We start from the raw sequence: 27,958 nt of genomic DNA, 5'->3' as shown, positions 1-27,958 counted from the left end.
TCCTGGCAGGATTGTTTGTAAGCCTCTGAGCTCCCCAAGCCTTTCTGTGTTGGAGGGAAGCCTTCTAGATCATCAGTGGGACACCGTGGTGTGGGAATACCCGATGCTACTAGACAGTACACTCTGCCAGTATAGCCTTGCACCAGTCCGGGGACACACACCAACAAGCAGATGTTCCTTTCGTAAGAAACAGATACTTCAGTGATGCAAAAGTAGTTGTACAGTATTTGTGTAGACTCTTTAACGCAGCTTTTTGTCTTCAAGTTTAACTAACTCATTATATGTCTGCTGTCACTATCTGCAGGTATTTTACTTATTAATACTGTTATTGTGGAAGACAGGAAGAACGGTGTCCGTGTCAACGATGAGAGTTTTGGCAGCCCAACTACATGGTCAGACAGGTCTACCCCACCAAAGAAGTGAATACGAAACATCTGTTATTATAATGCAGAGTGGGAAAGGGAATTTTCATGGCTACAAAAATGCCATGAAGATACAAAAGCTAGATGCAAGCTTTGTGCAACATCATTCACTGTTGCATATGATGGAAAAAAAGCAGTTACAGCACACCAAAGCACCAAAAAGCATACTACTTGTTCCCGAGCTAGTGTGTCATCTCAACGATTGAGGGCATTTTTCACATCGCCAAAATGTACGGCATCTCACAAAGTATCCCTAGTGGAAGTTGCTGAAGTATATCATGGAATTCATATTTCATATAATGCACAGGACTGTGGTATCAAAGTTATGAAGTCTGTAATTGATGACTCTGAAATAGTTAAAAAGATGACCTGCAGCCGAACAAAAGTTTCTGCCACAGTCAACAATATTTTGTACCCATTTTCACTAGAAGTCGTCCTTGATGAGCTACATGCTGGTTTGCCATTTTCCATTGCTACTGATGTACCTAACAAAGGGAACCATAAATTCTATCCGGTTGGTGTTCAGTTCTTCACCCCGCAGAACGGTATTTCTTTCCGCGTTATTGACTTTTACGAGGATGCATTCAAAGACTCAGTCCATTAAGAATCAACTCTGTCGTGTTTTAACAGAATGTAAATTGTCTTGGCAAAATGTTGCCGCAGATAAGGCATCGGTAAACTATGGCATAAACAATTCCGTTTATCAGAAGTTAGTTTCAGAGGAGAATCCTAAAATTATTGCAGCAAAATGCAATGACAACATTATGCATATCTGTGCAAAAAATGCTTTAAAGGTCATGTCATTTGATGTTGAAAATTTTGTCATGAAAGTGTTTGCTGAATTCAGTAACTCTGCATTGAGGCGAGCAGAACTGAAGAGCTGCTTTGATTTCTAGGAGTCTGAATACCACAAGATAAATCAGACATGTTCCAACCCGCTTATTGAGTTTGTTCAAGGCTCTTGACTGAATTTTGCTGTGCTGGATGCCTTTTGAAAATGTATTTCTCGTCTCAAGGAGAAGCTGATTGTCCTAAAGGGATATGGAAAATGTTGAAGGACCAGGAAAACGAACTGCGCCAGATGAAAGCCCAACAAAATCGGAGCTGTATCTATATTTTACACACTTCTTTATGTCATCCTTTCAAGAGACAATTTTACAGCTTGAGAACAAATCAACAACAGCTTGTGAACTGTATGATATAATGGAACAGTTTAAGCTGTCTCTGCACCATAGGACTGATGATACATTTTTTGGTATGAAGGTAGCATTTGTTCTGCGCAAAAGTTATCTATTACAGCAGTTCATTGAGAAGTTCATAACTGAAGCTCTGAATGTGTACAAGCGAGCAATGACATATTTGAACAAACGGTTTGCATTTGAACATTCCCCGTATCGTCACTTCAAGTCACTGTCTTTGCCTAGTGTCACAAGATCGCCTTCGCTTGAAGTGATTGACATTTGGATGCAAATGCCTCTATCCACCCACCGCCCATCCGACAGCATGCATGATGAAGTGCGAGTTCTTAGTGAAGTGTTCGATGTTATCCATAGCTGTGCAAGCACAGCTGAGGCTTGGTGTAAGTTTTTCGAACACGAGTCTGCACCAAATATGTTGAAACTTGTTCAGCACATTCTGTCTGTTCCAGTCTCAAATGCATCCATTGAGCGTGCGTTTAGCATTATGAATAACATTTGGACGGATGAAAAAAAACAGACTTGCACCAGAATCAGTTAAAAAAAGGTGAACTGTCCGTTTTCTTTAACCTGCCATATTCCTGCACCGGGTTTAAATCTGTTATTTCACAGAACAAGCGCCTCATCAGGGCTGCTCAGTCGGACTCCAAATCCCACAAATATGGAACTTCAACTGAACTATGCACTATTCCTAATAGACTCTAAAAATGGACACACACAGTGCCCAAACTGTGACCACATTCCAACTATGAATGTACAGTACAAGTGCATGCAAAGTACGGCTGTACAACTCCCTGACCATCACCACAGACACAGACCAGAGCTGCTCCACAAGAGTTCAGACAGAATGAAAGAACAGGTCTTTGGGAACATAATCTGTTGTCCACCCTCTCAGTCCATATAGGTGAGGGATGCTCTCAAGTCACAGTTTGAAAGTTATGATCAAAACAATTCCACAGGCACAATGGCACAGAGTGACAGACTCTTTCAAACCCTCAGGTCTACACAGTTCAGTCCCATCCACTGGTTACTGTCTGAATGTTCTATGTGAGCTTTTATTGTCTACTTCAGTCTGTTCCTGCCTTCCAAAAATAAATTAGCTGATTGACTATTTTAGTCTCTGTATATATTTAAATTTTCCTTGCTCTTGTGGCCTGGGTCATGGTTGAAAAGGGTCAAAGGACCTGTTCATTTACTCAGCAAATGAATATTGCACAGAAGTTAGCCTACTCCAACGCAAATATCAGGCTGCATAATTGACAGATTTCTAACAACATTCATTTACATCAGGAAGCAGCAAACACAGCAAAGCAGGCCAAACTGAACGGAGTCTAATGGATTTGTTGTCAAGACTAGCTCTGAATAGGTTTTCCTATAAGTTTGCAAAGGACAACTGGCCATTTTATGAATGGCCAAATGTCTTTGCCCAACACGGTTCAGTTTCTGAATGAAAATTTGGCAAACTGAGCTGTGTAAAGGAAGGAGGAGGTACAATGAGGAAGTAGTAGAAGGATGGAGGAGGTTACTAGGGAGCAAGAGGAGGAGTTAAGGAGTGAGTGAAAAAAAAAAAAAAAAAAAAAAAAAAAAAAAAAAAAACACATCTAACATGGCACTTAATCACCAGTGGAATCTGGGGAGATGCTTTAGACACGGATTAATGTGAATGAACAATTCGTAAGAAGCCAATGTTTGAGTTGCTTATTTACATTTTTTAATAGGACATTGCTCACGTACAAGGAACACTTTTTATAACATTAGCGATGTTAACCTGAGAAGTTGACAACAACTGGATTTGTGAGCTGCACCTCTCTCTTTGGCATGTACTTGACTAGACACATACAACAGCTGGAACATATTTAAAGGTTTCTTAGTAGACGAATCTAGTGTCTAAACGCATTGTCTTATACAGATCTCCTTAAAGCCCTATCACTATACCGGGTTCTCCTACAGGTTACGGAGAGAGAATGTCTGGCATACAAGGCATCCTTGGATTCAGCACTGATTGATGGACCTTTTGGACATCCACAAAACGAACAGTATCAGAACCATTAGATCCAAAGATTTAAATTTTGCTTGTGACATAAATAGGACATGTGATGTTGAGGAGACACAAATGTGTCTCAGAGAGGATCCCCATGCACTGGAACAAGCTTCCCATCCTTGTGAAGCAGAGTCCATCCCTATTTAAGAATAACGTCGAGTCTTTGAACAATAGGAGGGAAATTGGAAATCACCCTGTTGCCATTGCCAATGTGCAATGCCACTTATCTGTTTTTTTTTTCTGGACTATCCACACAAATCAAATCAATTCTCTGCTCTGGTAGTCAGAAAAACACTGTACAAACTCCATTTTTTTGTTTCACAAAAGGAAACAGACTATCAGTGTTTGTTACAATTGGCTGATTTACTGTGCTTTTATACAGAAAAGCATAGTAAAATCGGCTGAAAGCAGACATCCGGAAAAGAAAAAGAGGGTGGTCCCATTGGCTGATGTCACAGTGATGTCATAAAATGGGAGTGTCACTGGTGGGAGAGTAGGTGGGAATGGGTGGAGTTATGGGTGATGTGAGGGGTGTGACCTTAGTCTGGTTTTAGCCACAAAGAAACCTGGCAACCCTAACCGATACCATTATTTAACCATTCACTGACTGTCTCTACCAACATTTTTTTGCTGTTGCATTAAATTGCTATACATTATCCTACACTGTCTGGCACAGCTGCTGAACTATTTGTTTTCTTTATTATCCTTTTTAAATCTTTGGATTGTATTTTTTTTCCAGTTCTTTATTCATTTATTCTGTAAACTGCTTTACTCTTCTCTTTACATAATGCTTATATATTCTTTACTCTCATCTATTATTATGCATAAAGCCAAATGATTTCGAAAAAATCTACTGCATCTTCTAGTCCTGTTTTTTCTATTCAAATTCCATAACTCTAAATTCCCACATTATTTCTTCCATTTTTTTTTTTTTTTGCTTTTTACATCTGAAATCACAATTAAAATTTCCTATTATACCCATATTGACTATAGTATAGTTCCGTACTTCTTGAAATTTCTTTTGCATATCATATAGACATATATGGCTATGAACCTATAAACTTTCCCTTCCCACCTAAAGTCCACTACTGTTAACCTTTCTAATTTAACTAAAGTTTAATCCAAGATTTGTACTCCATTCCTGTATAATACAGCAATCCCCGGACATGTTTATTTACCCAAATTCCTTATTATACCTCCCAACCACAAAGTCTGTCTCTGTTTTCTTTCTTTGTAATTTAAACCTCCAATACCCTCCAGTGCTATTAAATCTACCTCACAAGTTTGATCATACTATCACTCCAGGTTGTCCTTACTACAGTTTTTAAACTGTTAACAATACATAGAATCCCAAGATTATTTTCTGACCTTCTCTTTAAATTTGCAATAAATTGTTTGTTTCTTTTTTGCTTTCAGTACTAAAATCCTGAAGTTTTTTCTTTTCCCATCTTTAACCCTAGTCCCACCCAATCTAACTTTTCTTTTTAACCATTTTCCAAATCTATATCTTCTCCATCACTTACTTCTATTGCACGTTTCCTCTCCACCCCCCCCCCCCCATTTTACATATTAAAATCACATTTTCCTCAATTTGTACTCTCTCATCTGTTATTCATCCTGTTGCAACTGTTCTTTATTATCTAAATCTTCTCTATTTTGTCCTTCTACATTATAGTGTAAACTTTTCTCCTTTCAAAATCCATCCATACACTTCCTGTTTGTTTTCATTTATAATGTATCTTTTCACAATTTCCCCACATAAATAACCTCTTTTTACAGTTGCTTACTAAATGTTCTGCCTTCCCACAGACAAAACTTTTTTGGTAGTTCACAATACTTACTATATGACCATCAACATTAAATCAAGCTTGGAATGTGTGTAATTTTACCATTTTCAAAATCACATTGCATTCCCAAGCCTCTATCCAAAGTCTCCTCTTATTTACTTCTTTAAAAAAGCATTTACTAAAGAACTTTTGTAACGTTCTTTCAGTTTCTCTCTGAAATTGCATATTAACTATTTTTTGTATTTCAAGAAAAAAAGTCTTTACAATATATTTATTCTACAGGTACATTTCTTTTTTCTTTTCATATTCTCACAGGAAAACAAAAATAGTATTTCAGCAGTCTCAAAGAAAATGTTACAATAAAACAGTCTTTAAAATCAAAATAAAAATTCTCATCTCCATTCCTAAAGGCACATTAACCTTGTTCCATACTTCATACCGGTCAATTTTCAATTCTTTACTCTGAATTTGTGCTACATACTTCTTTCTTTCCAATTCTTCTGTTTTTTTCTCCCTACCTTCCCTTTGTTTAGCAGCCGCTTCTGAGAGTGACCTTTTCTTTAATTCCGGTATCTTTCCCTGCCTCCGTCTCACTCTCTTTTACAGGTTTTTCTAATATAAATTCCTGCAACCCTTTTGACTTGAGAATTGTAATAATTTCTTCATTCTGTCACTCTTCACCCATCGATTCTTCAAATAAATATTTTTTTAAACGTTTTCTTAATCCTCAATTTGATCTCCCTCTCAGTTCTCCGAATCACATCTCTCCTCATTTGCTTCAACTAATAATTCTACAGAGTTGGCATCTGCCTCTACTCCATCACCATGTTGTATGTGCCATTCACCTAGCCACCACTGTGCCAGGAATGGAATAGACACTCGCACTCATTGGTTGCATGCACCATAAAAAGTGTTGCAGTGGTTCAGGAAATTCCATGATCCCAGGCCAAATTTTCCTTGGTAGTATAAATGGCTCCCTATTGAAATGTTGCTACTCAAAATACAGAGTCCTGACATGCTGATAAAAAAAAGGACCAAAAACACAGGAGAAAGATAATCTTGAAGATAGGTCTTCTCCTTAAACTTCTTTTTTCCAGGGGGCAAGTTCCTCCTGCATCCCCACACACTGAACTTACATATACCAATGCAGAGATTGAATACTTTGGGAATATTCTGAGAAATAGCATCTTGTACTTAGTATATGTAAGTTTGATCTTTCAGCCAGTCTCCGTAATTCTAGTAGGTCCTGACAATTCAGATGGCTACCAGTATAAATACCACCTCTGATCTTCCCTGAAGAGGAAGCACTAGCCTAGTGGGTCTAATCTAGTCAAAGGATGAGTGAAAAAAAGTAAGTATTTTTTCAGGAATGTAGGCTTGCAAATCATTTTAAGACTGTTAAAAGCTTTGCAAGTATGATGATTTTAATTTAAATGCACAAGCCAAGACTGAGATTATTATGCTAGTTAAGAAATCCTTAGGTTGCTCCTTAAAGAACCAACAGAATACTGGGGAAGTAAAGCTTTGTGGGGACATTTGACACAGAGCAAGGAGTTTAACCTTATGGAAAATATGTATACCCAATGTCAACCTACCCTCTCTTGGTCTTTCTAGAACTGCTTGCCTCCCTCAGGTCGTAAGGTTCTCCAAATCTTCATTTTTTAAAGGGGGTGACTGCAACTCCACTCAACTCGGTCAGAGATGGAATGCTCCCTACCTCTGAAAGACACTTAAAAACCATAGCAGGAATATAGATAAGAGTTGAGAAATTCCTGAAATAGGTGTGAGGTGAGAGAGAAGATCCTCTTGAGAAGAGACAGCCCATTACCAAACTCATAGTGCCTCTCGACATAGGGGGTACGATTTGGTTCTTCCTTGTTTATGTACCACACAACTGACATGTCTGTTTGAATTGCAATAGTTCCTATCAGGAGACAGTCCTGGAATGCCTGCAATGCATAAAGCACCGCTCTCATCTCTAGGACACTGATATGCAAGTGATTCTCATGTTCTTGCCATAAGCCTTGGACAGTCTTTCCCAGATAATGCCCCCCCACCCGATCTGGGAAGCATCCATGGTAAGTACAGCAGTCGATTGCGGGAAAACAAAAGGGCGACCCAAGAACAGCCGATTCATTTAAAGCCACCAGAGAATATCCTTCTTGTTCGACTATGTGAGAAATATCTGATGTGACAGTGGTATATCCTGCATCGACCACTGGGTGAATAGTAGCCATTAAAGGATCTTCATATGTACAGGTACTAGGAGAATTGCCACCACCATGATGCCCAGAACCTGTAACTTCAGCCTCGCTTGAATTGTTCTCTTTGATCCCAAGTACCTGATTTGATGGTGCAAGATTTGGATTTTTTTGCGGGCAAGTTCTGCCACCATCTCTTTTGAGTCCAACTCTGCCCCTAAGAAAGTAATATGCTGTGAAGGCAACAAAGCAGATTTTTTTAAGTTTACTGTAATGCCTAACCTGGAAAAAAGAAGCATAGTTTCATCCCTTGCCTGTAGTAGTAGTAGATGCTTGGTGGTGGCAGTCAGGAGCCAGTCATTTAGATGTGGAAATACATGGAATCCTAGATGTCTCAAGTGAGCCATAACCACTGCCATACACTTGGTAAACACTCTGGAGGCTGTAATGAGACCAAAGGGCAGGGCCCGAAATTGGTAATGACTGGCTCCCAACCGAAAGCGTAAATATCTCCTGGATCGCCTGTCCATCTTTATGTGGTAGTACACATCCTGGAGATCTATCGAGCACATCCAATTGTCTCTCCCCAGAAAGAGGAATATTGCCTGCAGTGTTACCATCTGGAATTCTGAACTAAAAAGAACCCTGAGTAAGTTACAGATCCAACTTGGTCTGCAAGGACATACTGGATGACTCTCTTAGCAACTTGTGTATCTCTTATGTTGCATGACCTCTCTGATCAGGTGGCACATCTGGAAAGTACTTTACAGGAGGGGGGCTGGAAAAGGGTATGCAATAACCTCTGGAAATTATTGTTTGTAACCATTTGTCTTCAGTTACTGTTAGCCAGGTGTTTGGTACAGTGACATATGTCCCCTGACTGCCTCCAGAGGTGGACAGATGAGCCTTCTTTCAGGTGCACTGGAAGGCCTTCCAGAGAATGCATCTCTGTTACCCTTATTCTGCGGGCCCCTTCTGCTGCGAGGTTGGAATCTTCCATTGTTGCTTCACCCTTTGTCCCTAGAGGGAAGTGTCATCACACGCATCAGAAAAACCTTTTGGGAATTTGCAGAACTACATTTTTCCACCTCTCTGACCTTTGGGATAAGGTCTAGTGGGAACAAAAGAATGAACTCCTACACCAGATAAGGTTTTTCCTTAGTGTTCACACCTGGTCATTGTTTCTTTCACTTTAGGCCAGAACAGGGACGAGCCATCAAAGGGCATATTAGTGAAGGAATACTTGAAGGGTTCTGCAAAATTACATAAACACATCCAGGAATGCCTCCTTAAGGAAATTCTATACCTGCAGCCCTGCTCGCTGCATCAGCAGCATATGAAATCAGTCACATGGAGGAGTCAACAACTGAGTTGAGGGTGGAGAGCTGAGAAGAGACTATCTGCAATCCCCAAAGTTATAGTACCCTGAAGAGAATCTCCTAGATCCTTCAGGAGATCTTTATTCTTGTGAAATGGGTTAGGTAATTCAGCGATCGCAGTGTAAATGCCACTGAAGAAAAGGCACACTTTCCATATCTGTCCATAGTCCAAGACTCTGTTTGGAGGATGGACAGAAATGAAGGTCTCTGACAACTCCTTGGTGGTTGCCACCACCATCGCATCTACAGGGACACCTTTAGTTAAAAAATTCCTTCTCCATAGGAGCTGTAATGAATTTATTGGGCCTCTGCGGGACAGGTTCCATTGTATCCAGAGAAGTCCAGGCCTTACGAGAGATGACGTTCATCAGTTGGTCATAGGGAGAAGACACCCAGAAGGTGGAAGGGTGAGACCCAAAAGCCACCAGGTACACAGACTCATCCTCTGAAGGGTTGATGCACTTACAGCCACCCCTCTGTTTAAGGATCTCAAGGATGTCAGCAAAGGAGACATACTCAGAGAGGGACTATGGGGACACTTCTGAATCATCCAGGTCAGTATCTGAAGTGATAAGACTCTGATAAGAGTCTGTGCTTACTCTTGCACAATCTCTTTTGAGGGACGTCCTCAGAGGGGTAGGGTTCAGAACAAATGATGCCATCTGCAGGGGTTCCTGGGGTTCTGGGTGGGGGGAGGGGTGGTGCTGAGATCAACACTGGCGTCTATGAGGGAAGAGAAGTTAGGCCAGAGAGTGGAACTGTCTGGGGAGATGGTACTCTCTCCATCAGCTCAAAATCCCCCTTGCCCTGCCCCAAAGAGGTCCCCAGCTCCAAGGGGAGAGAGGAATGACCCCAGGAAAGAGCAAGGGGCTCCAAAGCAGATGCAGGAGCCGAGGCACCAAGAGGTAGAGTCGGATCAGACAACTATTCGCACCACTCCAGTCCCCGGACCCGATTGGTGAACGCCGGCTCCTAGACCCCTCAACACCCGAAGGAAGTGAGGAAGTTTGAGCAGATGATGGAACAGACAAGCCTAAGGGGGGGTCTCTGTTCTGACGCCTCTACTACTATCGGGCCCATGATCTCTGCCTCCGAAGTCTCAAGTGGGATCAGAGGAAGAGTAGAGGTCAAAAGACAAGCTTCAGGATTCCTTTGGGTACAGAGATGATAAAATTTGTGTCACCGCCAGTGTTCAGAGCAGTCTCTTTACCACCCGCTCCACGTCATCATCAGATAAGCTCCTGGAAGAATGAGAGGATGTCGAAAAGGAGAACTTGACCTCTCCAATATAGGTGACCTCAGTATGGGAGTGACCGGCTTTAAAGTTGGAGAAAGTCTTTCAGGTCAGTAACTCTTTCAGCTCCTAAGACAGATGGAGCAAAAGAGAAAGATTTTGATTTGTCGGAGCCAAGAGCTCTTGGTTCCAAGACAACCACTTTTTTGGGGGGCTCCAATGCTGGAGCAGAGACAGTAGATTGTTTATGTCCTTTTTCACCTTTTGGAGTAGATGATGATTTGGAGCTCTGGGATCCCTCAAGAGCTTCTATGTAGGGAACCTTTACTAAGCCCCTAACTACGAGCTTATTTTTGAACTCAAGTAAGACCCTTCCACTAAAACCATGACAGATGGTACATGGGTCTTGCAAGTGGAGGGCACCAAGACAATACACACACCTAATGTACCCATCCATAAATTGATATCTTTTGGTTACAGTGATCACATTTTTTAAATCCAGATTGCCTAGGTTCTTTGTTTACCTCAATAAGCACTCTAACAACAAGAAAAAATGAGAAAAACAAACAATTCAAACTTTAGCTATAACAACCACAAGGCCAAAAATGGACTAGAAAGTTTTAAAGAACCAATATACACTAATAAACTACAACTACTAACCTACTAGCTATATAAAGAAGGAACACTGCACAACAGTAATATATATTACAACACTATCAATGCAAAAAACACCAAAAAGGCTTGTGGAGAATCCTCCAAGTCAAACAGATTCTCCTGCCTATTTAGGGAAGACAAGCACACACAAAGAAAGGGGAGCAGCCCAAGTTAAACGGGTTGCCAAGAGCCCTCTAACAAACAGGATCTTGGTAGGAAGGAAAATTTCTTGAAAGGAGACGATCTGGGAAGACAGACAGGCCTGTTGAACGGGGGATCAAACTTTTTGCTAACTATCACAACTAAGACTACTCTAACTAGTCACACACGAAAGAAAAACAAAGTTAGGAATAAACTAAGAAATGTTAGATTATGACAGGAAAATAACTTACTATTTTGCCAATGAGGCAGCCAGAAGACATCTCTTTCGCTTGAGTGGTAAATGAGATCTGGGGATATTCCACATGCATCAAGGGATAGAGGGGGGGTGGTGGCCTGGAGCTAGTCGAAGCTCTTGAGCGAGTCTGAATTGATGCTCATTCCGAACCCAACCAGCAAGAATTAGGGTGAGATAGGACAATATAACATCATGTAATATAAACCTAGGATCTTGGACAACCAAATAGTACACTCAAGGGTTTCCTACAAAACTGTGAGCATCTACAACAAATGCACAAAATAGCAATAAAATGACATCATGAAAAATATATTTCTCTAAAATGTGTGTTGTGTGGGAACTGTACTCCCCACTCATATACCTCTGATATAGTCATTACACAGATAAAAGGCAGATACATTTTTTTTTTTGGGGGGGGGGGCATTTTCCCTTCTTTGCAGCAGAAAGAGTTTGTATTTTAAACACATTGCTCAAATTTCTCTGACTCACCTGATGTGTTTAAAAATTATGTCTCAGTGTTTGACAAATTGCTCTTGGTCAATTATTCCAAGAAATTTTACTGCATATAAATGTACCATGCATGCCACACAAGCAAGTGTGCACTACGTCTTAGGAAGAAAAGAAAAAAAAAAAAAGGGGGAAGTTCAGGAAGGCCAACACCCATGTAAAATGACAAAGCATGAACATGCTAATACAGAACTCCATCACTGCCATAGGTTCTCTCCTCTTACTCTCACAAGATGCAATTTTACTAGACACTTATTTCTTGTGTTTGGCTTTAAAGTCGAAATGATGGTTTTCTGCAGCTGCAAATGTACTTTTTACCCTCTGTATTAGTTACTAGTGAAAAACTGCAGTCATTCAATCAAAAGAAAAAGGTAAAGTAGCAGGGGAGGGCTTCCTTGGAATTCTCTTCATCAGTGACACTTAACTCTTATTTTACTGACATTTGTTAGCCAGGAAAGTCCACTGGGTCAGGAATCCATTTTCAGTGGAGGCCAAGAGAGAAAAGCTCAACAGATGAGACATAAAAATGAACATACAGAGCAAATTTGACAAAAATACATTAAATGAATTAGTACAACAACATAAAACTGGAAAGCTGCTTCAAGCATAATAATATAATGCACACACAGTAACAGTAAAAATACACAAATATATAAGCTATATGTGGTACATTCATCATAAGAATAACGGTGGAAATATACTATGGAAAGGTGAAAGAAGGTACGGAATGATGATGTGAATAGAAGAGGCCGATAGCGGCATGGTGAGAGAGACATGGGGGAAGAAGATATAAAAGGTAAAGAGGGAGGATGGAAGTACAAAGAGAAGAGGATAAGAAAAGCTATAACAGTTTGTTTATGGTAGCCTATCATTTTGAGTACAGGGACAGATGTGGTTATTGAGGAAGTCTTGTTTCAGAGATATTATGAACGCAACTAATGAGTCTAGGAGGATGATTTCTGGGAAAAGGACATTCCAGATCCTGGCCTGGCTATGGCATAGGAGTAGAGGCTATGTCCAGCTCTTTTATTAGGTTTTCTAACAGCTACATGTTGTTTGTTGGTAGATCATAGATTATGGAGCGGGGTGTAGGGTTGTAATATGTCCTGAAGGGTACGGCAGTTATCTGGCTTGTAGGTTAGTTTGCAAGCTAGAGTTAATTGAGGTATTGTTGGAACTCTAGCCAGTTAAGTTCCTTAAGAGCTAGACAGTGATGTGCCCAATATGGTAAGACAGCTGTAAATTTGGCAATTTCGTGGTAGCATGCTTGGAGTTTGTTTTTAAGCTCCATAAAGAAGGGATGGGAGTACACGGCTATTGGCAAGTGCCTTTTTTGTGGGTTTATCCATGTAAAGTTGGTGTCTATATAGTCTGCCAAGTTTAAAGTGAGTATTTTTTATTGCACTAAGTTTGTGTTGTTCGAAGGAGTTTGCAGTCTATGGTAATCCCTAGTAACTTGGCATGAGTTACTACTTCTATTTCGTCTTTGAAGTATATGGAGAAATCCTGCGACAATGGCTTAGTTGAGAATACCATAAGCTTAGTTTTCTTCGCATTAAGCAGAAGGCGTGCTTCAGTTAGACAACTTTCGACTGATGCAAAGGCATTTTCTGATAAGGTTTGTAGATGTTAGATATTATTAGAGAATGTAATTATGGTGGAGTCATCTGCATACTGGATGAGTGTTCTTTGACGAGAGGCAGTGTGTAGTTTATTTATGAAACTATTGAAAAGCAGAAGCCCTAAAATGCACCCTTGTGGGACTCCTGTTTTGCTGACTAGGTATTCAGATATATTACCTTGCCATCTAACACTTTGCTGTCTGTCTGGGTGGATTGAGAGCATCCAATATTTGACAGCTGTAGAAGTAACTTGGGGTGAGACACAGTTTCAAAAGCCTTTGATAGGTCTAACAGGAGTACAGAAGTTATTTGACCAAATTCAAGGGCTTTGTTCAGTGTCTGTGAAGGAAAGGAGTGCAGTGGTGGTACTACATGCTGGGCAAAAGCAGTGTTGAACTGGTGTAAGGAGGTTATCAGTTAGGTGTTTCATGCGTTCTGCGCAAATACATTTTTTAAAAAGTTTAAATAGAGGGGAGAGAACAGATATGGGTCGGTAGTTAGAGAGCTCATTAGTATTGCCACCTTTGTATAGAGGAGTTATGATGGATTTCTTCCATAATCTGGGAAAGTTTGATTCTGTGATAGATCTATTAATGAGGATACTAGATCTATTAATGAGGATACTAACAGAGTACGATATTGCATTAGCTGCAAGTTTTAGGTGTTCTGAAGGAAGGCTGTCGGTAGATGGTGAGAAAAGTTAGAGCTTTTTTTAGAAGTTTGTGCACAAGTGAGGTGGGAACAGTATTAAGAAAGAAAGAACTGGTTTTAGGGTGATTAGTATGAGCTATATTTAATGGGTCTAGATTATCTAAGGTCCTGCAGAGAACCTTTTAAATGTCACCACATAACCAAGTACATTACTAATGAAGTGGGAATTGAAGAGGGACTATTTCATCTGGATTTTTGTCTGGGGCTGGGGTTATGTGGGGGGGGGGGGTTCCCAGGGTTAAGGAGTGTGGAGACATTTCCAGAATTTCTGTAGGTTGTTTGGTTAAGCAATTGCTGAGTGGAGTAGTATATATATTTTTTTAAAGCTAAAATTCATAGTCGCTTGTATTTGACATAGGCTATTTCAGTTTTATTTTTGTGCCATTCTTTCCAGGAACGGTCTCTAGAAAGCAGCAGATGCTTGGTTGCTTTTGATAATCAAGGTGTGCGATTGTGCCTAACCCTCCTGATCCAGATGGGTGCCAGACTGTTAACGGTTTCTAAGAAAGCTGTGTTAAAGTGGTTTACAGCCTCTTCCAGAGGTAATACTTTCGGAGGGGTCCATTGAAATTAGCTAGGTTTCTAGATGTTTTATAGGTGTGGGATTTGTTCATATTTATGGGGGTCTATGACTAGGATCCAATCTAATGTTGAGCTTCACTGGTTGTGTGCTCAAGTGAAGCAGGTATTGAGTTGGGTGAACTCGTGCAGATTGATACTGTGTGTGGTGGAATCAGAGATTAGATTGTTCCAGCTAATGTTGGTATCACCTAGAATAAATGTTTCATTGGTTAGATATTGGGTAGTCCAGGCAAGAAGGTCTTCTAATATAGGGATGTTTTGTCCTGGTGGGATACATACCACTGCAATTGTTAGTTGTTTATGGTAGTTTATTTGTAGGGTGACTATAAAAAGCTTTGCATTATGGAAGGATGGAATACATTTTGATATAGGGGTTATTAAAAAGGGAGTTTTGTCAGCTCTTAAAGGGTTATAACCTGGAGGAATGATTTCAGTATCTAGAATATGATTTTTAAGCCAGGTTTCGGTTAAGGCTACTATGTCTGGAGAATACGGAGACAGCCATGCATGAAGTTCAGTAGTTTTATTACAGATGCTACATGTGTTTAGTGTGATAGTAGGAGATGTTTTGCAGGGGAAGAGAGGTCACTAGGAGAGCAGGTCCAGGATTAGGATGGATGTCTCTGCATTTGGACAGTTTTAGCAGTCGATTTAGGAGCAGTGGATGGTAGCTGTATTTGATGGTATACCTAGATACTAAGTAGATTAAAAATCCAAATCCTTCACAGAAACTAGTAAAGTGTAACTAATTATGGTTGAAAAGAGAGGAGGTTATGTTAGAAAAGCTGTCTAAGTGGGTTATTGAAGAAAGGGAGAAAGTTGGTGTTTTAGAGAATAATGGGGGTACCAGGGATGTCAAAGATGTGGCTTGGGTTAGAATGCACAGTAATATAGAGGGAGATATGGTAAAGAAGATGGAGTGTAAGGAATTTAGCATGCTTGCAGAGATTAAGAGTTTGAGCAGTGGTTTAGTCAAAGTGCTAAAAAAGTGAGGTGGAGGGAATAGTTAGTGGGACTGAGTGCTAGATATAAAGTGTAGTAGTATATGGTATTAATTAGCTACTTGGTCTGTGTGGAGCACAGAGTAGGGTCTGGTGTTGATTTGCTAAGTTATATGGAAGGAGGAATTGAATTATGCATAAATGTAATGAAAGAAAGAGGGGGGTGGGTGGGAATGGGAGCAGGGTAGGGAAGTGCAGTGAGCCCAAGCTTATTAGGGCAAATGGAGCAGGTTGAACCACTAGGTGAACCAGTCCAAAAAATAAACCATCAGCCAGGTTCTTTAGTGCTACTCAGGTCAGTACACTGTAAGCAGTGATATTTGGTTTGCTTTGCAGTATTTCTATGTGTCGAAGTGGACACTTTGGTATGTCCACTAGAAGGGATTGCAGAAAATTGTTTAACTGAAAAGAAAGGCCAAAATGTAAAATGTTCCATCGGCAGAGTAAAGAACTAGGTTAGCAAAACACTGAGTTGAGGGGGCAGAGCCCCTAGACAGTCCAAGTAGTGTGCACGCCACAAACTATCATTTACAAGCAGTCATTTGGGAACTAGTATATGCAAAAGGGGACATACACAGTCTTGTCTTTGACAGATCGCTGTAACCCTGGTTATCTTTCATTTACCAAAAAGGCAGGAAAATATAAGAAAAATAAAACTAGAAGAAATACAGTTGCACAGAGTACTATTTGCTACAACAATACTGATAAGAAAAATATTGGTGCAGGCTTTATTATATACAAACTGGGACTGTCCACATTTCCAGGACTCTTATGCCCCCAGTACAGCTGGGCTACAAGTGAGCAGCTGTGTTCCCTTATGATCGTTTCCATTACCTGGAGAAGAAAGCACTAACAAATACCCTGAAAACCTGTCAAAGTCTAGAAACAATGAAGTTATTCAAGTGTGAAAATCAGTTCAAAATACTACACAACACATCAAAGCCAATTACTGCCTATATAAAAAAATAAACCTCTGTTTATATAGGAACTACTTGTAACAATCCTAAATGTATGGATTAAAAATTAAAAAGATCAATGGACAGAGAACATTGGGTCTAAATTATATAGGGATGATGTTTAATTCTCTTAAAAGATTCATTGTGACTGGGAGACTCCAAAGCACAAAAGCTTACATGATCAATAAAAGTGGATTAGTAGCTGATGCCGTTCTAGGGAGATCCAGTTTGTATCATCCTGGGATGAGATTACTCTTGTTCAATGGTTTCTGCATACTGACCAGAGCCTTTGTTGTCCTTAAGCTTTTTATTTTTTTTTTTTAGACAGAGGTCATCAAATAAACATACCAACCTAATAACTCAATTGCCAGACTGGACAACATCAAGGTGGCCATTCTCAATGCCAGGATTCTCAATAAGAAACTGTCAGATTTGGAGCACTTTCGTATCCAGAGCAAGTTCATGTTTGTGTTGTTACTGAGATATGGTCCAAATGTAAACGGAGCACTCTGTTCCTGGCTTGTCTGCCACACCTTTAAGCACATTGGTAAATATAGTGGAGTCTGTGTTGATGGGTGACATACCTTCAAAAGGTGATACCCAGAGACTCCCCCTCAATGATCTCATAGAACTCCAACTTACCTAAGTGAAGTCAAACTTTCAATTCTAATCCATGGCCCAACACAACCATGAAAACTTTCTGGTATTCCGTGAAAATACTCCAGTACCCAATTGCTCATTAATCCTTGGTGACTTCAAATATCTCACCATAAACTGAAGTACCTACACTACCAAATTGTTAAGAACTCCCAGGTAAACTTGTCCTCAGTCCCTACCAGTGGCAGGATGATTCTTAACTCAACTAATTTCTCACAAACTTAGTTCCAACCCGCTTCCTCCCCCAGTCATTCCCTCATTAGTCAAGTAATACTTCCTGCTGCTTATTTTTACCCTTAAAACATCCATTCTCCTGCTAGTCAACATGACCCTCTTTACAAAACCTCTACATTTCCCCATAAAAACTCTGTGTTTGGCCTGGGCTATGCAGCTACCTACACTAAGGCAAGTTTTGCCCTTGTACACAAATGCACTGACCCAACAAATCCCTACTACAGCCAAATATACTATTCAGTTAAAAAAATAAACCAGCCTGGTGGTTGGTTGATATAAATAGGCTGTACACCAAAAACAACATACTCAAATTACCTTGTAGGGTAAAAAAACTTCACTAGAAGGCCGCAAAGGCCAGCAAAGCACATCATGAGATCAAGCCAACAAGGAAGGCAAAAGAAAACTACAATATCCTTCTTTAGTTATGTTAGAAAAATGAAGCAATAACTCTGAACACTATCCCAAACTTTTCCATCTTAGTACCTTTAACTCAAACCTGAAAGACATTACCAACATACTAACAAACATGTTTGCAGTCAACTACTGCTCTGAAACTAATCAGCACAACTCTAACCACCCCCGAATACCACACCACCATTATTGCTCGCATCCTTACGGTGCTCTCAAATGTCAAACAATATTTCTTCAATGGATCCCAAGACTACATAGGGTTGCTTAATAAAAAACACACACTTGCTGATCCCCTCCTTACTTAACCTAAGCCTATCAACAGTGATGTCTTCCACAAAGGAACCTTGAAATGCCAGACTCATCACTCTTACGAGTCTTATCTGTAAAACCACGAAGTGCATCACTACCGACCTCAGAAATCACATAACCAAGAATTTGATTAGGACTGACCCACAGCAATCCAGCTTTGTAAAGAGTAGACCAGGTCTGCTAAATCTTATAAGCTTCTTTAAAAAGGTCACAGAGGTGATGGACAGTGTGTACACAGTCTTGGCCACCGCACTTGACACCACACCAAGGTGGGACTGTAAGTAAGCTTATGGTATTAAACACTGATCCCAATATGGTTACATGGAATAGTAAAGTGGCTGAAGGACAGAACACATTGCCAGATTTCATGATGAGTGATCAGTTACAGATTTCTTGATGCGTGGTTACCCCCAGAGATCTGTACTGGGCATCCTCCTGTTTGTAACTTATTTCTCTAATCCCTGGTTAACCAAAGTTGCTGATAAGTAGTTAAGTCAATCTAAGATACTTACACCTTTCAAAATTGATTAACATGAGTCAACTCCAGCTGCACCAAAAAAGGCTTAGACTAAACACCAAGAAATGCACCATGGTCCCTTTTGGTGAAACAGCAAATTGCATCAACACCACCACTCTACCAAATAAGTTGGTGATTAAAGATCTGGACCCCAGGACTGATGTAGCAACTGTTATCTCTTCTAAAGCTAAGGAAGCCACCATTCCCTCATACTCTGCCCTGGTCAGAGTCATTATGGAACATAAAACCTTTAAAACTAGAGAGGTTTCTAACAAAAACTGGTCTCTAGTCTCAAAAATCTTAGCTATGATAAAAAACCCAATTCCTTGTACCTTTCCTTTGTGCCATCTACATTTTGTGTGTTTTGTTTTCTGCACATAAGATCTCAGGGCATTGGAAACTACCATGTAAAACTGTTCTGTATTCATTTTTCCGGTTGTGATAGAAAACTGGAAGCTGTACAGATTCCCAAGGCATAAAACAAACTTTCCCTTAAGCCATCTTTTCCACTGAGAAAAGTATACAAAGTTCTAAAAACATTACAGCCTTCTTATGAATAGCCAACAGAAATCTTCCAAAAAACAAAAAATTCAAACAGTCTATCAACTCAAAAAGAAATTAAATGTTTTTGTTTGTTTCTATAACAAAATTTAGAATAGCTGAATCTAGTGGATGTCTAGTAATTTTTAAACACCCTTTAGAAAAAAAAGGATTTGCCAGTACATGCATGCAGCTAAGTTAAGCAGGCCAATATAGTTCAAAGGTGTACCTTAAAAAGTAAGCCAGCCAGGTTTTTTTCACAGTACAAAGACACCACATAATATATCAGAAACTGAAATAACTACATTAACAGAAATGCTCTTACAAACTATAGAAACAATACAGTTCTCAAGCATCATGTCCCTTAGCTCTTTCCAAAGGTCTTAAGACACGCTCAGATACACTTCTGTTCTGCACTTTCCAGGCAGTTAACTGCAGTGCTGGTCTTATGGTAAAAATGTCCATTGTCTTGGACAGGTTAGGCCCCACTCCAAAGTGGTCAGTAGCTGTATTGCATGATTTATTTGTTTTTTTTTACAATTATATTAGGCCTTATGTGAGGCTGCCAGATGGACACCTGTCCACATTCTTAAAAATAAGAACATTGATGAACAATAAAAAAATCTTAAACCAGTCTTGCAAGTGAACCTGTAATATTGATATACAGGACTTAGCCATGAATCTGTCTCGTATACTTGAGCACTTGTTCTAATCCTACTATTGTCTATCCTACAACATATTTATTACAAGGGCTTCTAAAAAATAATAGCAACTGCTTGACGATGCTCAATTGTAAAAGGACTGACATTTTGTACAGCTATCAACAGCAGCTTTTATATGGATCAGTATCTTCCTAAGAAAGGTGCAGGAATTTACTAACACGTCCATCAAACTTGCCAATTTTCTGTTAGCCAACTCTCAAAAAGGTACAATACAGTGTAGGATATGTAAACTGATGAATGTATGCTATTGTTGTCTTACAGTTCTACTCAACCCTACAATGAAAGGATTTTTGTGATAAAATATGCCTCCTCTAGGTTTGCGCTCTCTCAACTGCGTCTTTTGAAGGAATGTCCTCTTAGAAAACAATAAGAGGAAACTCCTGCCCTTGAATTACATCAGAAATTTAAAAATTAGGAAAAGGGACAAATGTTGGCCAACACTATCAAAATCTATTAAAACGATTAAACAAAACAGTAAGACAATATACCTAAACAGAAACAGCTATAAAAACTTAAAAAAAAAATCACCATAATGTATCAAAAAGCTAGTATTTTTATGGCACTGGCATTCCAAAAAAATTACTGCTGAAAACAAAGCACCCAGTTACTGTAAAAATATATTCCTCCACTACTTTCTTTTAACCCTCCCCAAGTTCAAGCTCTGAATACACACACAAAAAAATCCTACAAACCAATGCAACAAACCTAAAACTAATTCAGATAAGTGAACCCAAAATAAAATTTGTAAAAATGTGCTTCTTTCATCTCAAAAACCCAGGCTTTTACTAATAATCCCTCTCTATGCACTGAGCCCATCTCAAAAGAACTGTACTCTTGAGCTAGACAGACAATATCTCGAGTAATTTGACAGCCACAAGAGAACTTGCTGTGACCTTCATTGTAGAGAACATCCTTCATTCTAATCTAAATTAGAAATCCCCCCAAAGGAATTTCAACCTCTTAACACAAGAAATCTGGACAAACCTTAAGATAATGGGAGACAAAAGTCCAAAAAATAGGGACATATTTTAAATATCGCTTTTATAAACTTAGAAACTTAGAATAACAGTAATTTTGTAGTAGCATACATTTTCTGAAAGACATGAACTCAAAATTCAAATGTTTGACATTACTTTGTCTTCAAGTCTTACCAATCTGCCAGAAAGGCACAAATTTCATGAGAATCAAACCAAAAATATGACACAAAAATCTGGACAGTTAAGATGCAAGTTCCCAGGACTGCCACACTAATGCAAGGCCTACGGTGGCAGATATACGTATTACTATTAAACACTGTTACACTTACTTGAATGGTGAAGCACTGAGTAATGACATTGGTATCTTTGGTAATTTCAATGACATAATATCAGTGTTGCTAACTACTGATGCAGAAGAAGTTGTATCACAAAATACTGCTTAGTTATATACTGTAGGACCTTTGTCATAGATAAACTTGTAGGCAACCTGACTACCTCATCATACAACGTATATCTGTGTGTTGCATTAAATCTCCTGACTACCTCATCATACAACGTATATCTGTGTGTTGCATTAAATCTCCTTTAATATACATGTCCCACAAGGTCCATCTTAGCAGTTATATTAGAAAGTGAATATTTGTTTACAGCTTTTCCCTTTGGCATGGCTGAAAAGGATCATTTGACTAGACCTCTCTCTGAGATGACAAAGTTACACCATGAACATGTAGAGTGACCATTTGGTTCAGGGGGAATAAATAAATAATGCACATTCATACATACACACAAAACCTCAGTGAAGTATGCAGACAGCCCTCCTTTATAACTAGGCAGGGTCACCAAGAAATCAGTATACTAGAATAAGTTTGAAAGCTGCAAAATTTGGGCAAGGGACAAAAACACCTCCAGCAGACAAACAAATTATATCATTAATCCTGCAGAAGTAATCTTTTTTCATATGATAAGCTGCAAAACCAAGACTCTGCAAATGATGTGATGCCAATGTTCGGCCTAAGATTCCAAAGTACTGGCTGTGCAAGAAAAGGAGTAGCCAATAGTCTGCTTACGCTGTTGTGGGTAGGAACAGAGCTGCATGCCTCAGTATTGCCCATCAAGTGATGGATGAGGTGCCAGTCAGTTTGGAAATGTACAAGCTGGAGTACTGTGGGGATTACAATGCACATACTCCATAAGACAACACTGCATATCCACTCTGTGTGAGGGAAGATGTGGAAAGTTTACATAACATATTAACGACTTGTGTAAAAGAAGTGAGCTTCAGTTAAGCTCCTTGGAACTGTTCTTATTGTCTAGTTTACAAACAGCTACCTGGCTGTGAAAAGGAGGGTAACAACCAAAGACAGGTCACAGGTACTTCACCCTCACCCCCCATAAAAGGTCTTTAAAACTAATTTGTAGGGCTTGTGCTCATAGTATAAACATAACTGCTTAACCACAACTCTGCCCTGCTACACAGTGAAACAGAGATCTTGAGCAATAAAAAAAACAAGTTTGTTGTGAATGAAACACTGTATTTTGGGTGGGGCAAGTGCTTCTGCTGTTGCAACATGGGACAAGTAGTGACATGATGATGATTCCACACCTAGAGAGTGTCACAAAAGTAGGGGACAACAAAGCAGAAGGCCTTGGTCAATTGTGCTTGTTCTACACTAGCTATTAAATGCTTAAGGGGGGAAAAGACCAAAATGTTAATTGCGAGTTTGGATTTCTTCTCAAATGTATGCATAATGTACTGCACAAGTATAAAATACTCTTATAAAATTATTTTAACCAAGATCAAACCTTTCTAAACATTTATGCAACAAAATTTTCTTTTCAAAGAAGAGCAATTAAAATAAAGCATGTTAAATCTTTACAGTCAAAACTGCGGGTGTGTGCTTCTCCGGGAAGCAGAGACATAAAAAGCCATCTAAACTTAATCTGTGCAGCAACATCTGGAACTCATTTTATGCTTTTTTTTTCCTTTGTATTTTCCATCCGCTTGCATTTATGCAGCGGCCGCATGCCTTAACGTGATGACTACAGTTCCAAAACAAACTTCACAGCAAAAGCCCAATCCAACAGAAAATCTGAAACAATGTACCACTGTCTGGAATAATTTCTTTAAACGACAAACACGACCTGTTGGGTCCTCCTCATAGTTTGGATAGGAGAGCAATTACAATTAGGAGACGCTCTCACACACACCATTACAATTCATACTCGACTAGTCTACAGTAAATATTTCACCACTAATCCCTCTGCTGGGTTCCAACTTGACACCGGTTCAAATGTAAGTTAATAACAAAAAGCAGCAGCACTTACCTTTAAATGTGACTGTGGCGATAGGGTCAGGTGTTCCAAAAGAACTTTTGGGAATATTACTGGCAGATTCCACAGCTACTCGCAACATCGTTCAGAGGTTGATTGAGTCCTTCTATAGCAGATAAAAAGTTAACAAAACCATCCGCTTCTAGAACTAACCCAACTTCTCATACGATTCAACCGGCAGGAAAGTCCCTTCAGTGCAAGAAAAGGAGAAGAGTGGAAAGAAAGAGGAAAAAGGGCGTGACTACTCAATGGGCGTTCCCCACATACCTGGACCTGAAGACTGACGTCCGACACGGTTCGACCCTCGCGTGCACAGGTAACAACCTGTTGGAAAAGCGAATTAGAAAGAAGGAATGCAAATGGAGGCACTCCCAGCACAACAATGCTGTCGTACAAGTAGGGAAATAAATAAATAAGTAAATAAATAATGCAGATGTTCTCTCTTCAAAAAGTTCACTGGCTGTATCAGATCTAAGTAAACTGGCGGACTCCCAACATAACACAAATATTATACACGGTAATGTGTTACACTAATACTCCAACCATAGGGCAGACTTAACATTCACCCCTGGTATTTAAGGTAACTGACGCACGCTCGGGAATAGACAATCAAAAAACGGTTGCACTGACAGCTTTTTAAAGACATTTTGTATTAATTTAACATATTTACAGTATATAGTACTGTACTGACAGGTTTTTAACACCCAGTTCCCTGTTGCATGGCATAGCACTCAACAGCTCTGTTCAAGTATCCTGGCCAAAGTTAATACTAATGGAGAACAAATCACGGATCATTTTAAAATATCACTCTAATTCACTTAAACAGTTAACAGAACAGCTGGCTTCACATCCGCATGCGTTTTCTGAATAGTAAGAAGACCTAAACACGAATGTTTAGCATTACTAACTGTAATATTCAGTGATTTACCATAATACTAGTAATACAATATATATATTATATATATATTGTGGATGAGACAAAAATAAGATGAAAAAATCAGGGATGTTCTGTAAAACCGGGGGTAGCTGGGCGGTATTGGCTTAAATGCGGTTACATATGATACTTTGTGAGCTCATTTTGCAACGATGCATTCAGACTGTAGTGGGCAGGTCGTTACACAATTGTTAGGTTACAGAGCCAAGATAGTTGTCAAATCATGTTTCAGCAATATGAGACTGTTAACTACAAAGGGATGGGACAATCTGAAACCGATGGTAGCCCTAACAGGGATGGACAAAGCCAATGCATGGGCTACCATAACATAACATACCAGTTCATATGACCGATGAAGCTCCCATCACGGAAGGGAAAATAACCCATTGTTAAAGGAACACTGTACCTCTCAGCCTTTCTTCACACAGTGTAGGACAAGTGGGCTTGAGCAAAATACACCCCTCAGGACTTCAGTGGTCTTGGAATATCAAATCTAAATCAGTCCGAGACTGGACGTGCAAAATGCAGTGAATCTTAAATGGAGCAATGATGTTCTTTAAATGCTTGCAGATTATAGGAGAATACAAATTAAAAAGTGTGATTTAAAATTTCTTTCGGCGTTGTGGAGTGCTGGCTAACGTCTTCCTACTACAACATAAAATGTTTCTATGTGCTTACATAGCAAAAAGTGCTGTCTCTCTATAAAATGAAGTACAAAGTTACAGTATAAAGTACAGTGGCGTTAGGTGCACCAAGCTTGCTTAAACAAGGGTTCATGGAGTGCCTGCCCTGTGTTGTAGGGTTGCCACCTTTTCAAATGGTCAAAGTGTGACAGTTTCGGGACACACATCAGATTTTACAGGCTGACACATACCCACGGTCAGTACAAAGGATAGAACTTTACTTTTTTGCCTAAATGAAAGCTTATTCTTGTAGCAGTTTAGTTGCTTATTCTGTTTCTTGTAACATTTAGGTATTTTACATACAGAAATAACTATTTTATGCAACTATTACATAAAATATGGAACATAATTATGTCCTACAATCTCAGGACATTTTCCATTTTTAATATTTTTGGTCGGGACACAACTGCCCAAAGAGGGACTGTCCCTCTCAAAGTGGGAGAGGTGGTAACCCTACTGTGCTAGGGACATATAAATGTGTTACATTGAATTTGTGTAGCTGTGCAGACAAGAAAGCACTCAGGTGAGTGAGCTGCGACAGAACTAAGTGGTTTCAGGATTCCTAGCCCTTTCATCCTACACCCTTTATGACACACATAGGTGCATTTGCATGTAGTGTGAAAAGTACCAGCTATTTTTCGTTCACACATTCATCTAAAAAATACGAAGTAAAATAGAATGTCGCTGTAATTCATGATTTAGAATATGTGAAGAATACCTCTCAAATGTCCTCAGTTTTGACACAAAATGTTGCCCTGTCCTCCCAATATTGGCTTTTTTTGACATAAGATGGTGGGTGTTGGATTCACAGTCTCAACTAAAACAGAGACAAATCTCAACAGAAGCAGGGACAAATCTAGGAATAATCATGGACACTTTTTAAAAAAATGTTAGTACTGTCAACTTGAGATGTTAACAGAATAAGATAATGTCAATCAATATATATGTCCTGAAGTAAAAGAAGTCTGTAACTCCGGTAAATTGTTCATTATTTAAAAAAGTGTACTTCACCACCATGTCTCCTCCCAGAAAGTCAGCAGTTTTAGAAGTGATTGAGAGGGATAGAGCTAAAATTTGTGTCAAAATCAGGGACAACCTTGAAAATCACGTGATGACCTGGTTTTGATCAGGTCAGGTACACCAGAATTTATGCTGTTGCTTCGGCTTTATCAAGAAGGAAGGTGAGGTGGCCTACAGGGAGGAGATGAACCAAGACCAACTTGTTCATTGGTGCACTGGCAACAACTTAATACTAAATATTGGGAAAACCAAGGAAATCATCATCGATTTTAGGAAGGAGAATAAGCCACACTCCCCTATCATCATCAATGGTGCAGCAGTGGAGAGAGTAAATAGCACCAAATTCCTAGGGGTACATATCTTGCAAGACCTAAGTTGGGCCACAAACACTTCTTACCCTATAAAGAGAGCCCAACAACGTCTCCAATTCCTTAGGAGACTTCATAGAGCTAACCTCCCCCCACAGGTCCTACTTACCTTCTACAGAGCCGCGATTGAGAGCGTACTGACAAACGACATCATTGTCTGGTATGGAAATTGCTCTTAATCTGATCGGAAGGCACTGGATAAGATTGTTAAACAGGACACAAAAAATCATTGGCTTCAACCTTCAGTCCTTACAGGATATATATTCAAACAGATGCTATGGTAGAGTCTGAAAACTGTTGAGGGATATAAACCATCTGGCTTATGGACTGTTCAAATTCCTGCCAACAAGGAAGCACTACAAAAGCACTAGACGCAGGACATCCAGATTCCATAACAGCTTCTTCCCACACGCTATCAGACTGTTTAACAACAAACCCATAGCCTAACCCGCTAAATGGGTAAAACATTATTTATGTGCAATATGTCATTTTTATTTACATAACTCTCTACACAGCTCACTTTATACGTCTCTATCTGCACTATGAAAACTGTAAGTTTATAGCATATATTGGTGGTGGGTTTTTACATGTGTGCCTCTTTATTTATTCATAGTACTGTTTGCTATATATCCTCATATTTCTACTGAGTCTGTTCCTGTTGTATTTGTTTTGTTTCTGCTGTAAAAAGCTTTAACATTTTTTATTTATTTATTTTTAGTATCTTTTTTATTTCTGTGTTTACTATTTTAAATTATTTAATTTAATCTGTCTTCCTTCTGTAAACTGTCATTCTTATGGTACGTAACTGAGTATCGAAATCGTGCAGTGATACACACTTTTTCCTTTGTGTTGATATGTACTACAATAAAGCTTACTTTGACTTTGAAGTGTTTGTACAGGGCATTTGCATGCACTTCTGCATAGTAATCATTGATGTCTGTGATTGTGGGTGGTATGAAGCTTTTTGTACCATTGCTTAGTAGGCTGTAGTTAGCTTTGGTAAAGTTTTTTTATCATTTTTGTTCCTGTGAGGGTGTCGGTTCCAGTAGTTACTTCAAACAAGACTGATTTGTGGTCTGACCTTAACAAGGAGGGCATCACGCATGGGGAAATACAATAAACCCCCATGTTGTTAAGTACAATGTCTAGAACATTACAGCTCCTAGTGAGGGTGCAGACTATCTGTTCCAGAGCATTTGTGTTAATAAATTCCAGGAACCTCTGGGTGAGCATGTTTTTGCTCATGTATGTCCCCCAGTCTATGGAAGGATAGTTTTAATCTCCCATGACTAAGGTGTTGGGCTAAATGGCAAGGGATTCCAGTAAACTGAAGTGGGCAGTGTGCTTATCCTGTTCATGGTGGTATGGTATTTTGCCAGTAGTTAATTGGACATGGAGTAGTTTGAGAGAGTCATGCTATTTGATCAGTCTTGAAGTATATTTGCTTTTAATGAAGATGGCTACACCTCCACCTTTGGTTCCTTCACACTCATTTTGAGGTCTGAACGTGTGTAAGGCATTGTTGCCTTGCACAGCCGGGATGCTCTCAGTGGCCTTGAACCATG

The 27,958-nt window shown here is 39.5% G+C and overlaps 1 protein-coding gene across 1 annotated transcript in view; it reads right to left on the bottom strand.

The window, feature by feature from the left end:
• The window catches only part of LOC122788742 (myoferlin-like), a 1,037,182-nt gene extending 1,013,377 nt beyond the window's left edge, over positions 1–23,805 (bottom strand). Inside the window, exon 1 of the mRNA XM_044055636.1 lies at positions 23,383–23,805. Within this exon, the coding sequence (XP_043911571.1) occupies positions 23,383–23,470 (88 nt within the window). The 5' untranslated portion in view covers positions 23,471–23,805. The remainder of the gene's footprint in view (positions 1–23,382) is intronic.
• Between the last annotated feature and the right edge of the window lie 4,153 nt (positions 23,806–27,958).

The sequence above is a fragment of the Protopterus annectens genome, chromosome 14.part0 (assembly GCF_019279795.1).
Source record: "Protopterus annectens isolate FY-2018-M chromosome 14.part0, PAN1.0, whole genome shotgun sequence".
NCBI classification, from domain to species: Eukaryota; Metazoa; Chordata; order Ceratodontiformes; family Protopteridae; genus Protopterus; species Protopterus annectens.
The sequence above is the reverse complement of the archived record's forward strand: the minus strand, read 5'-3'. Positions and strand labels throughout refer to the sequence as shown.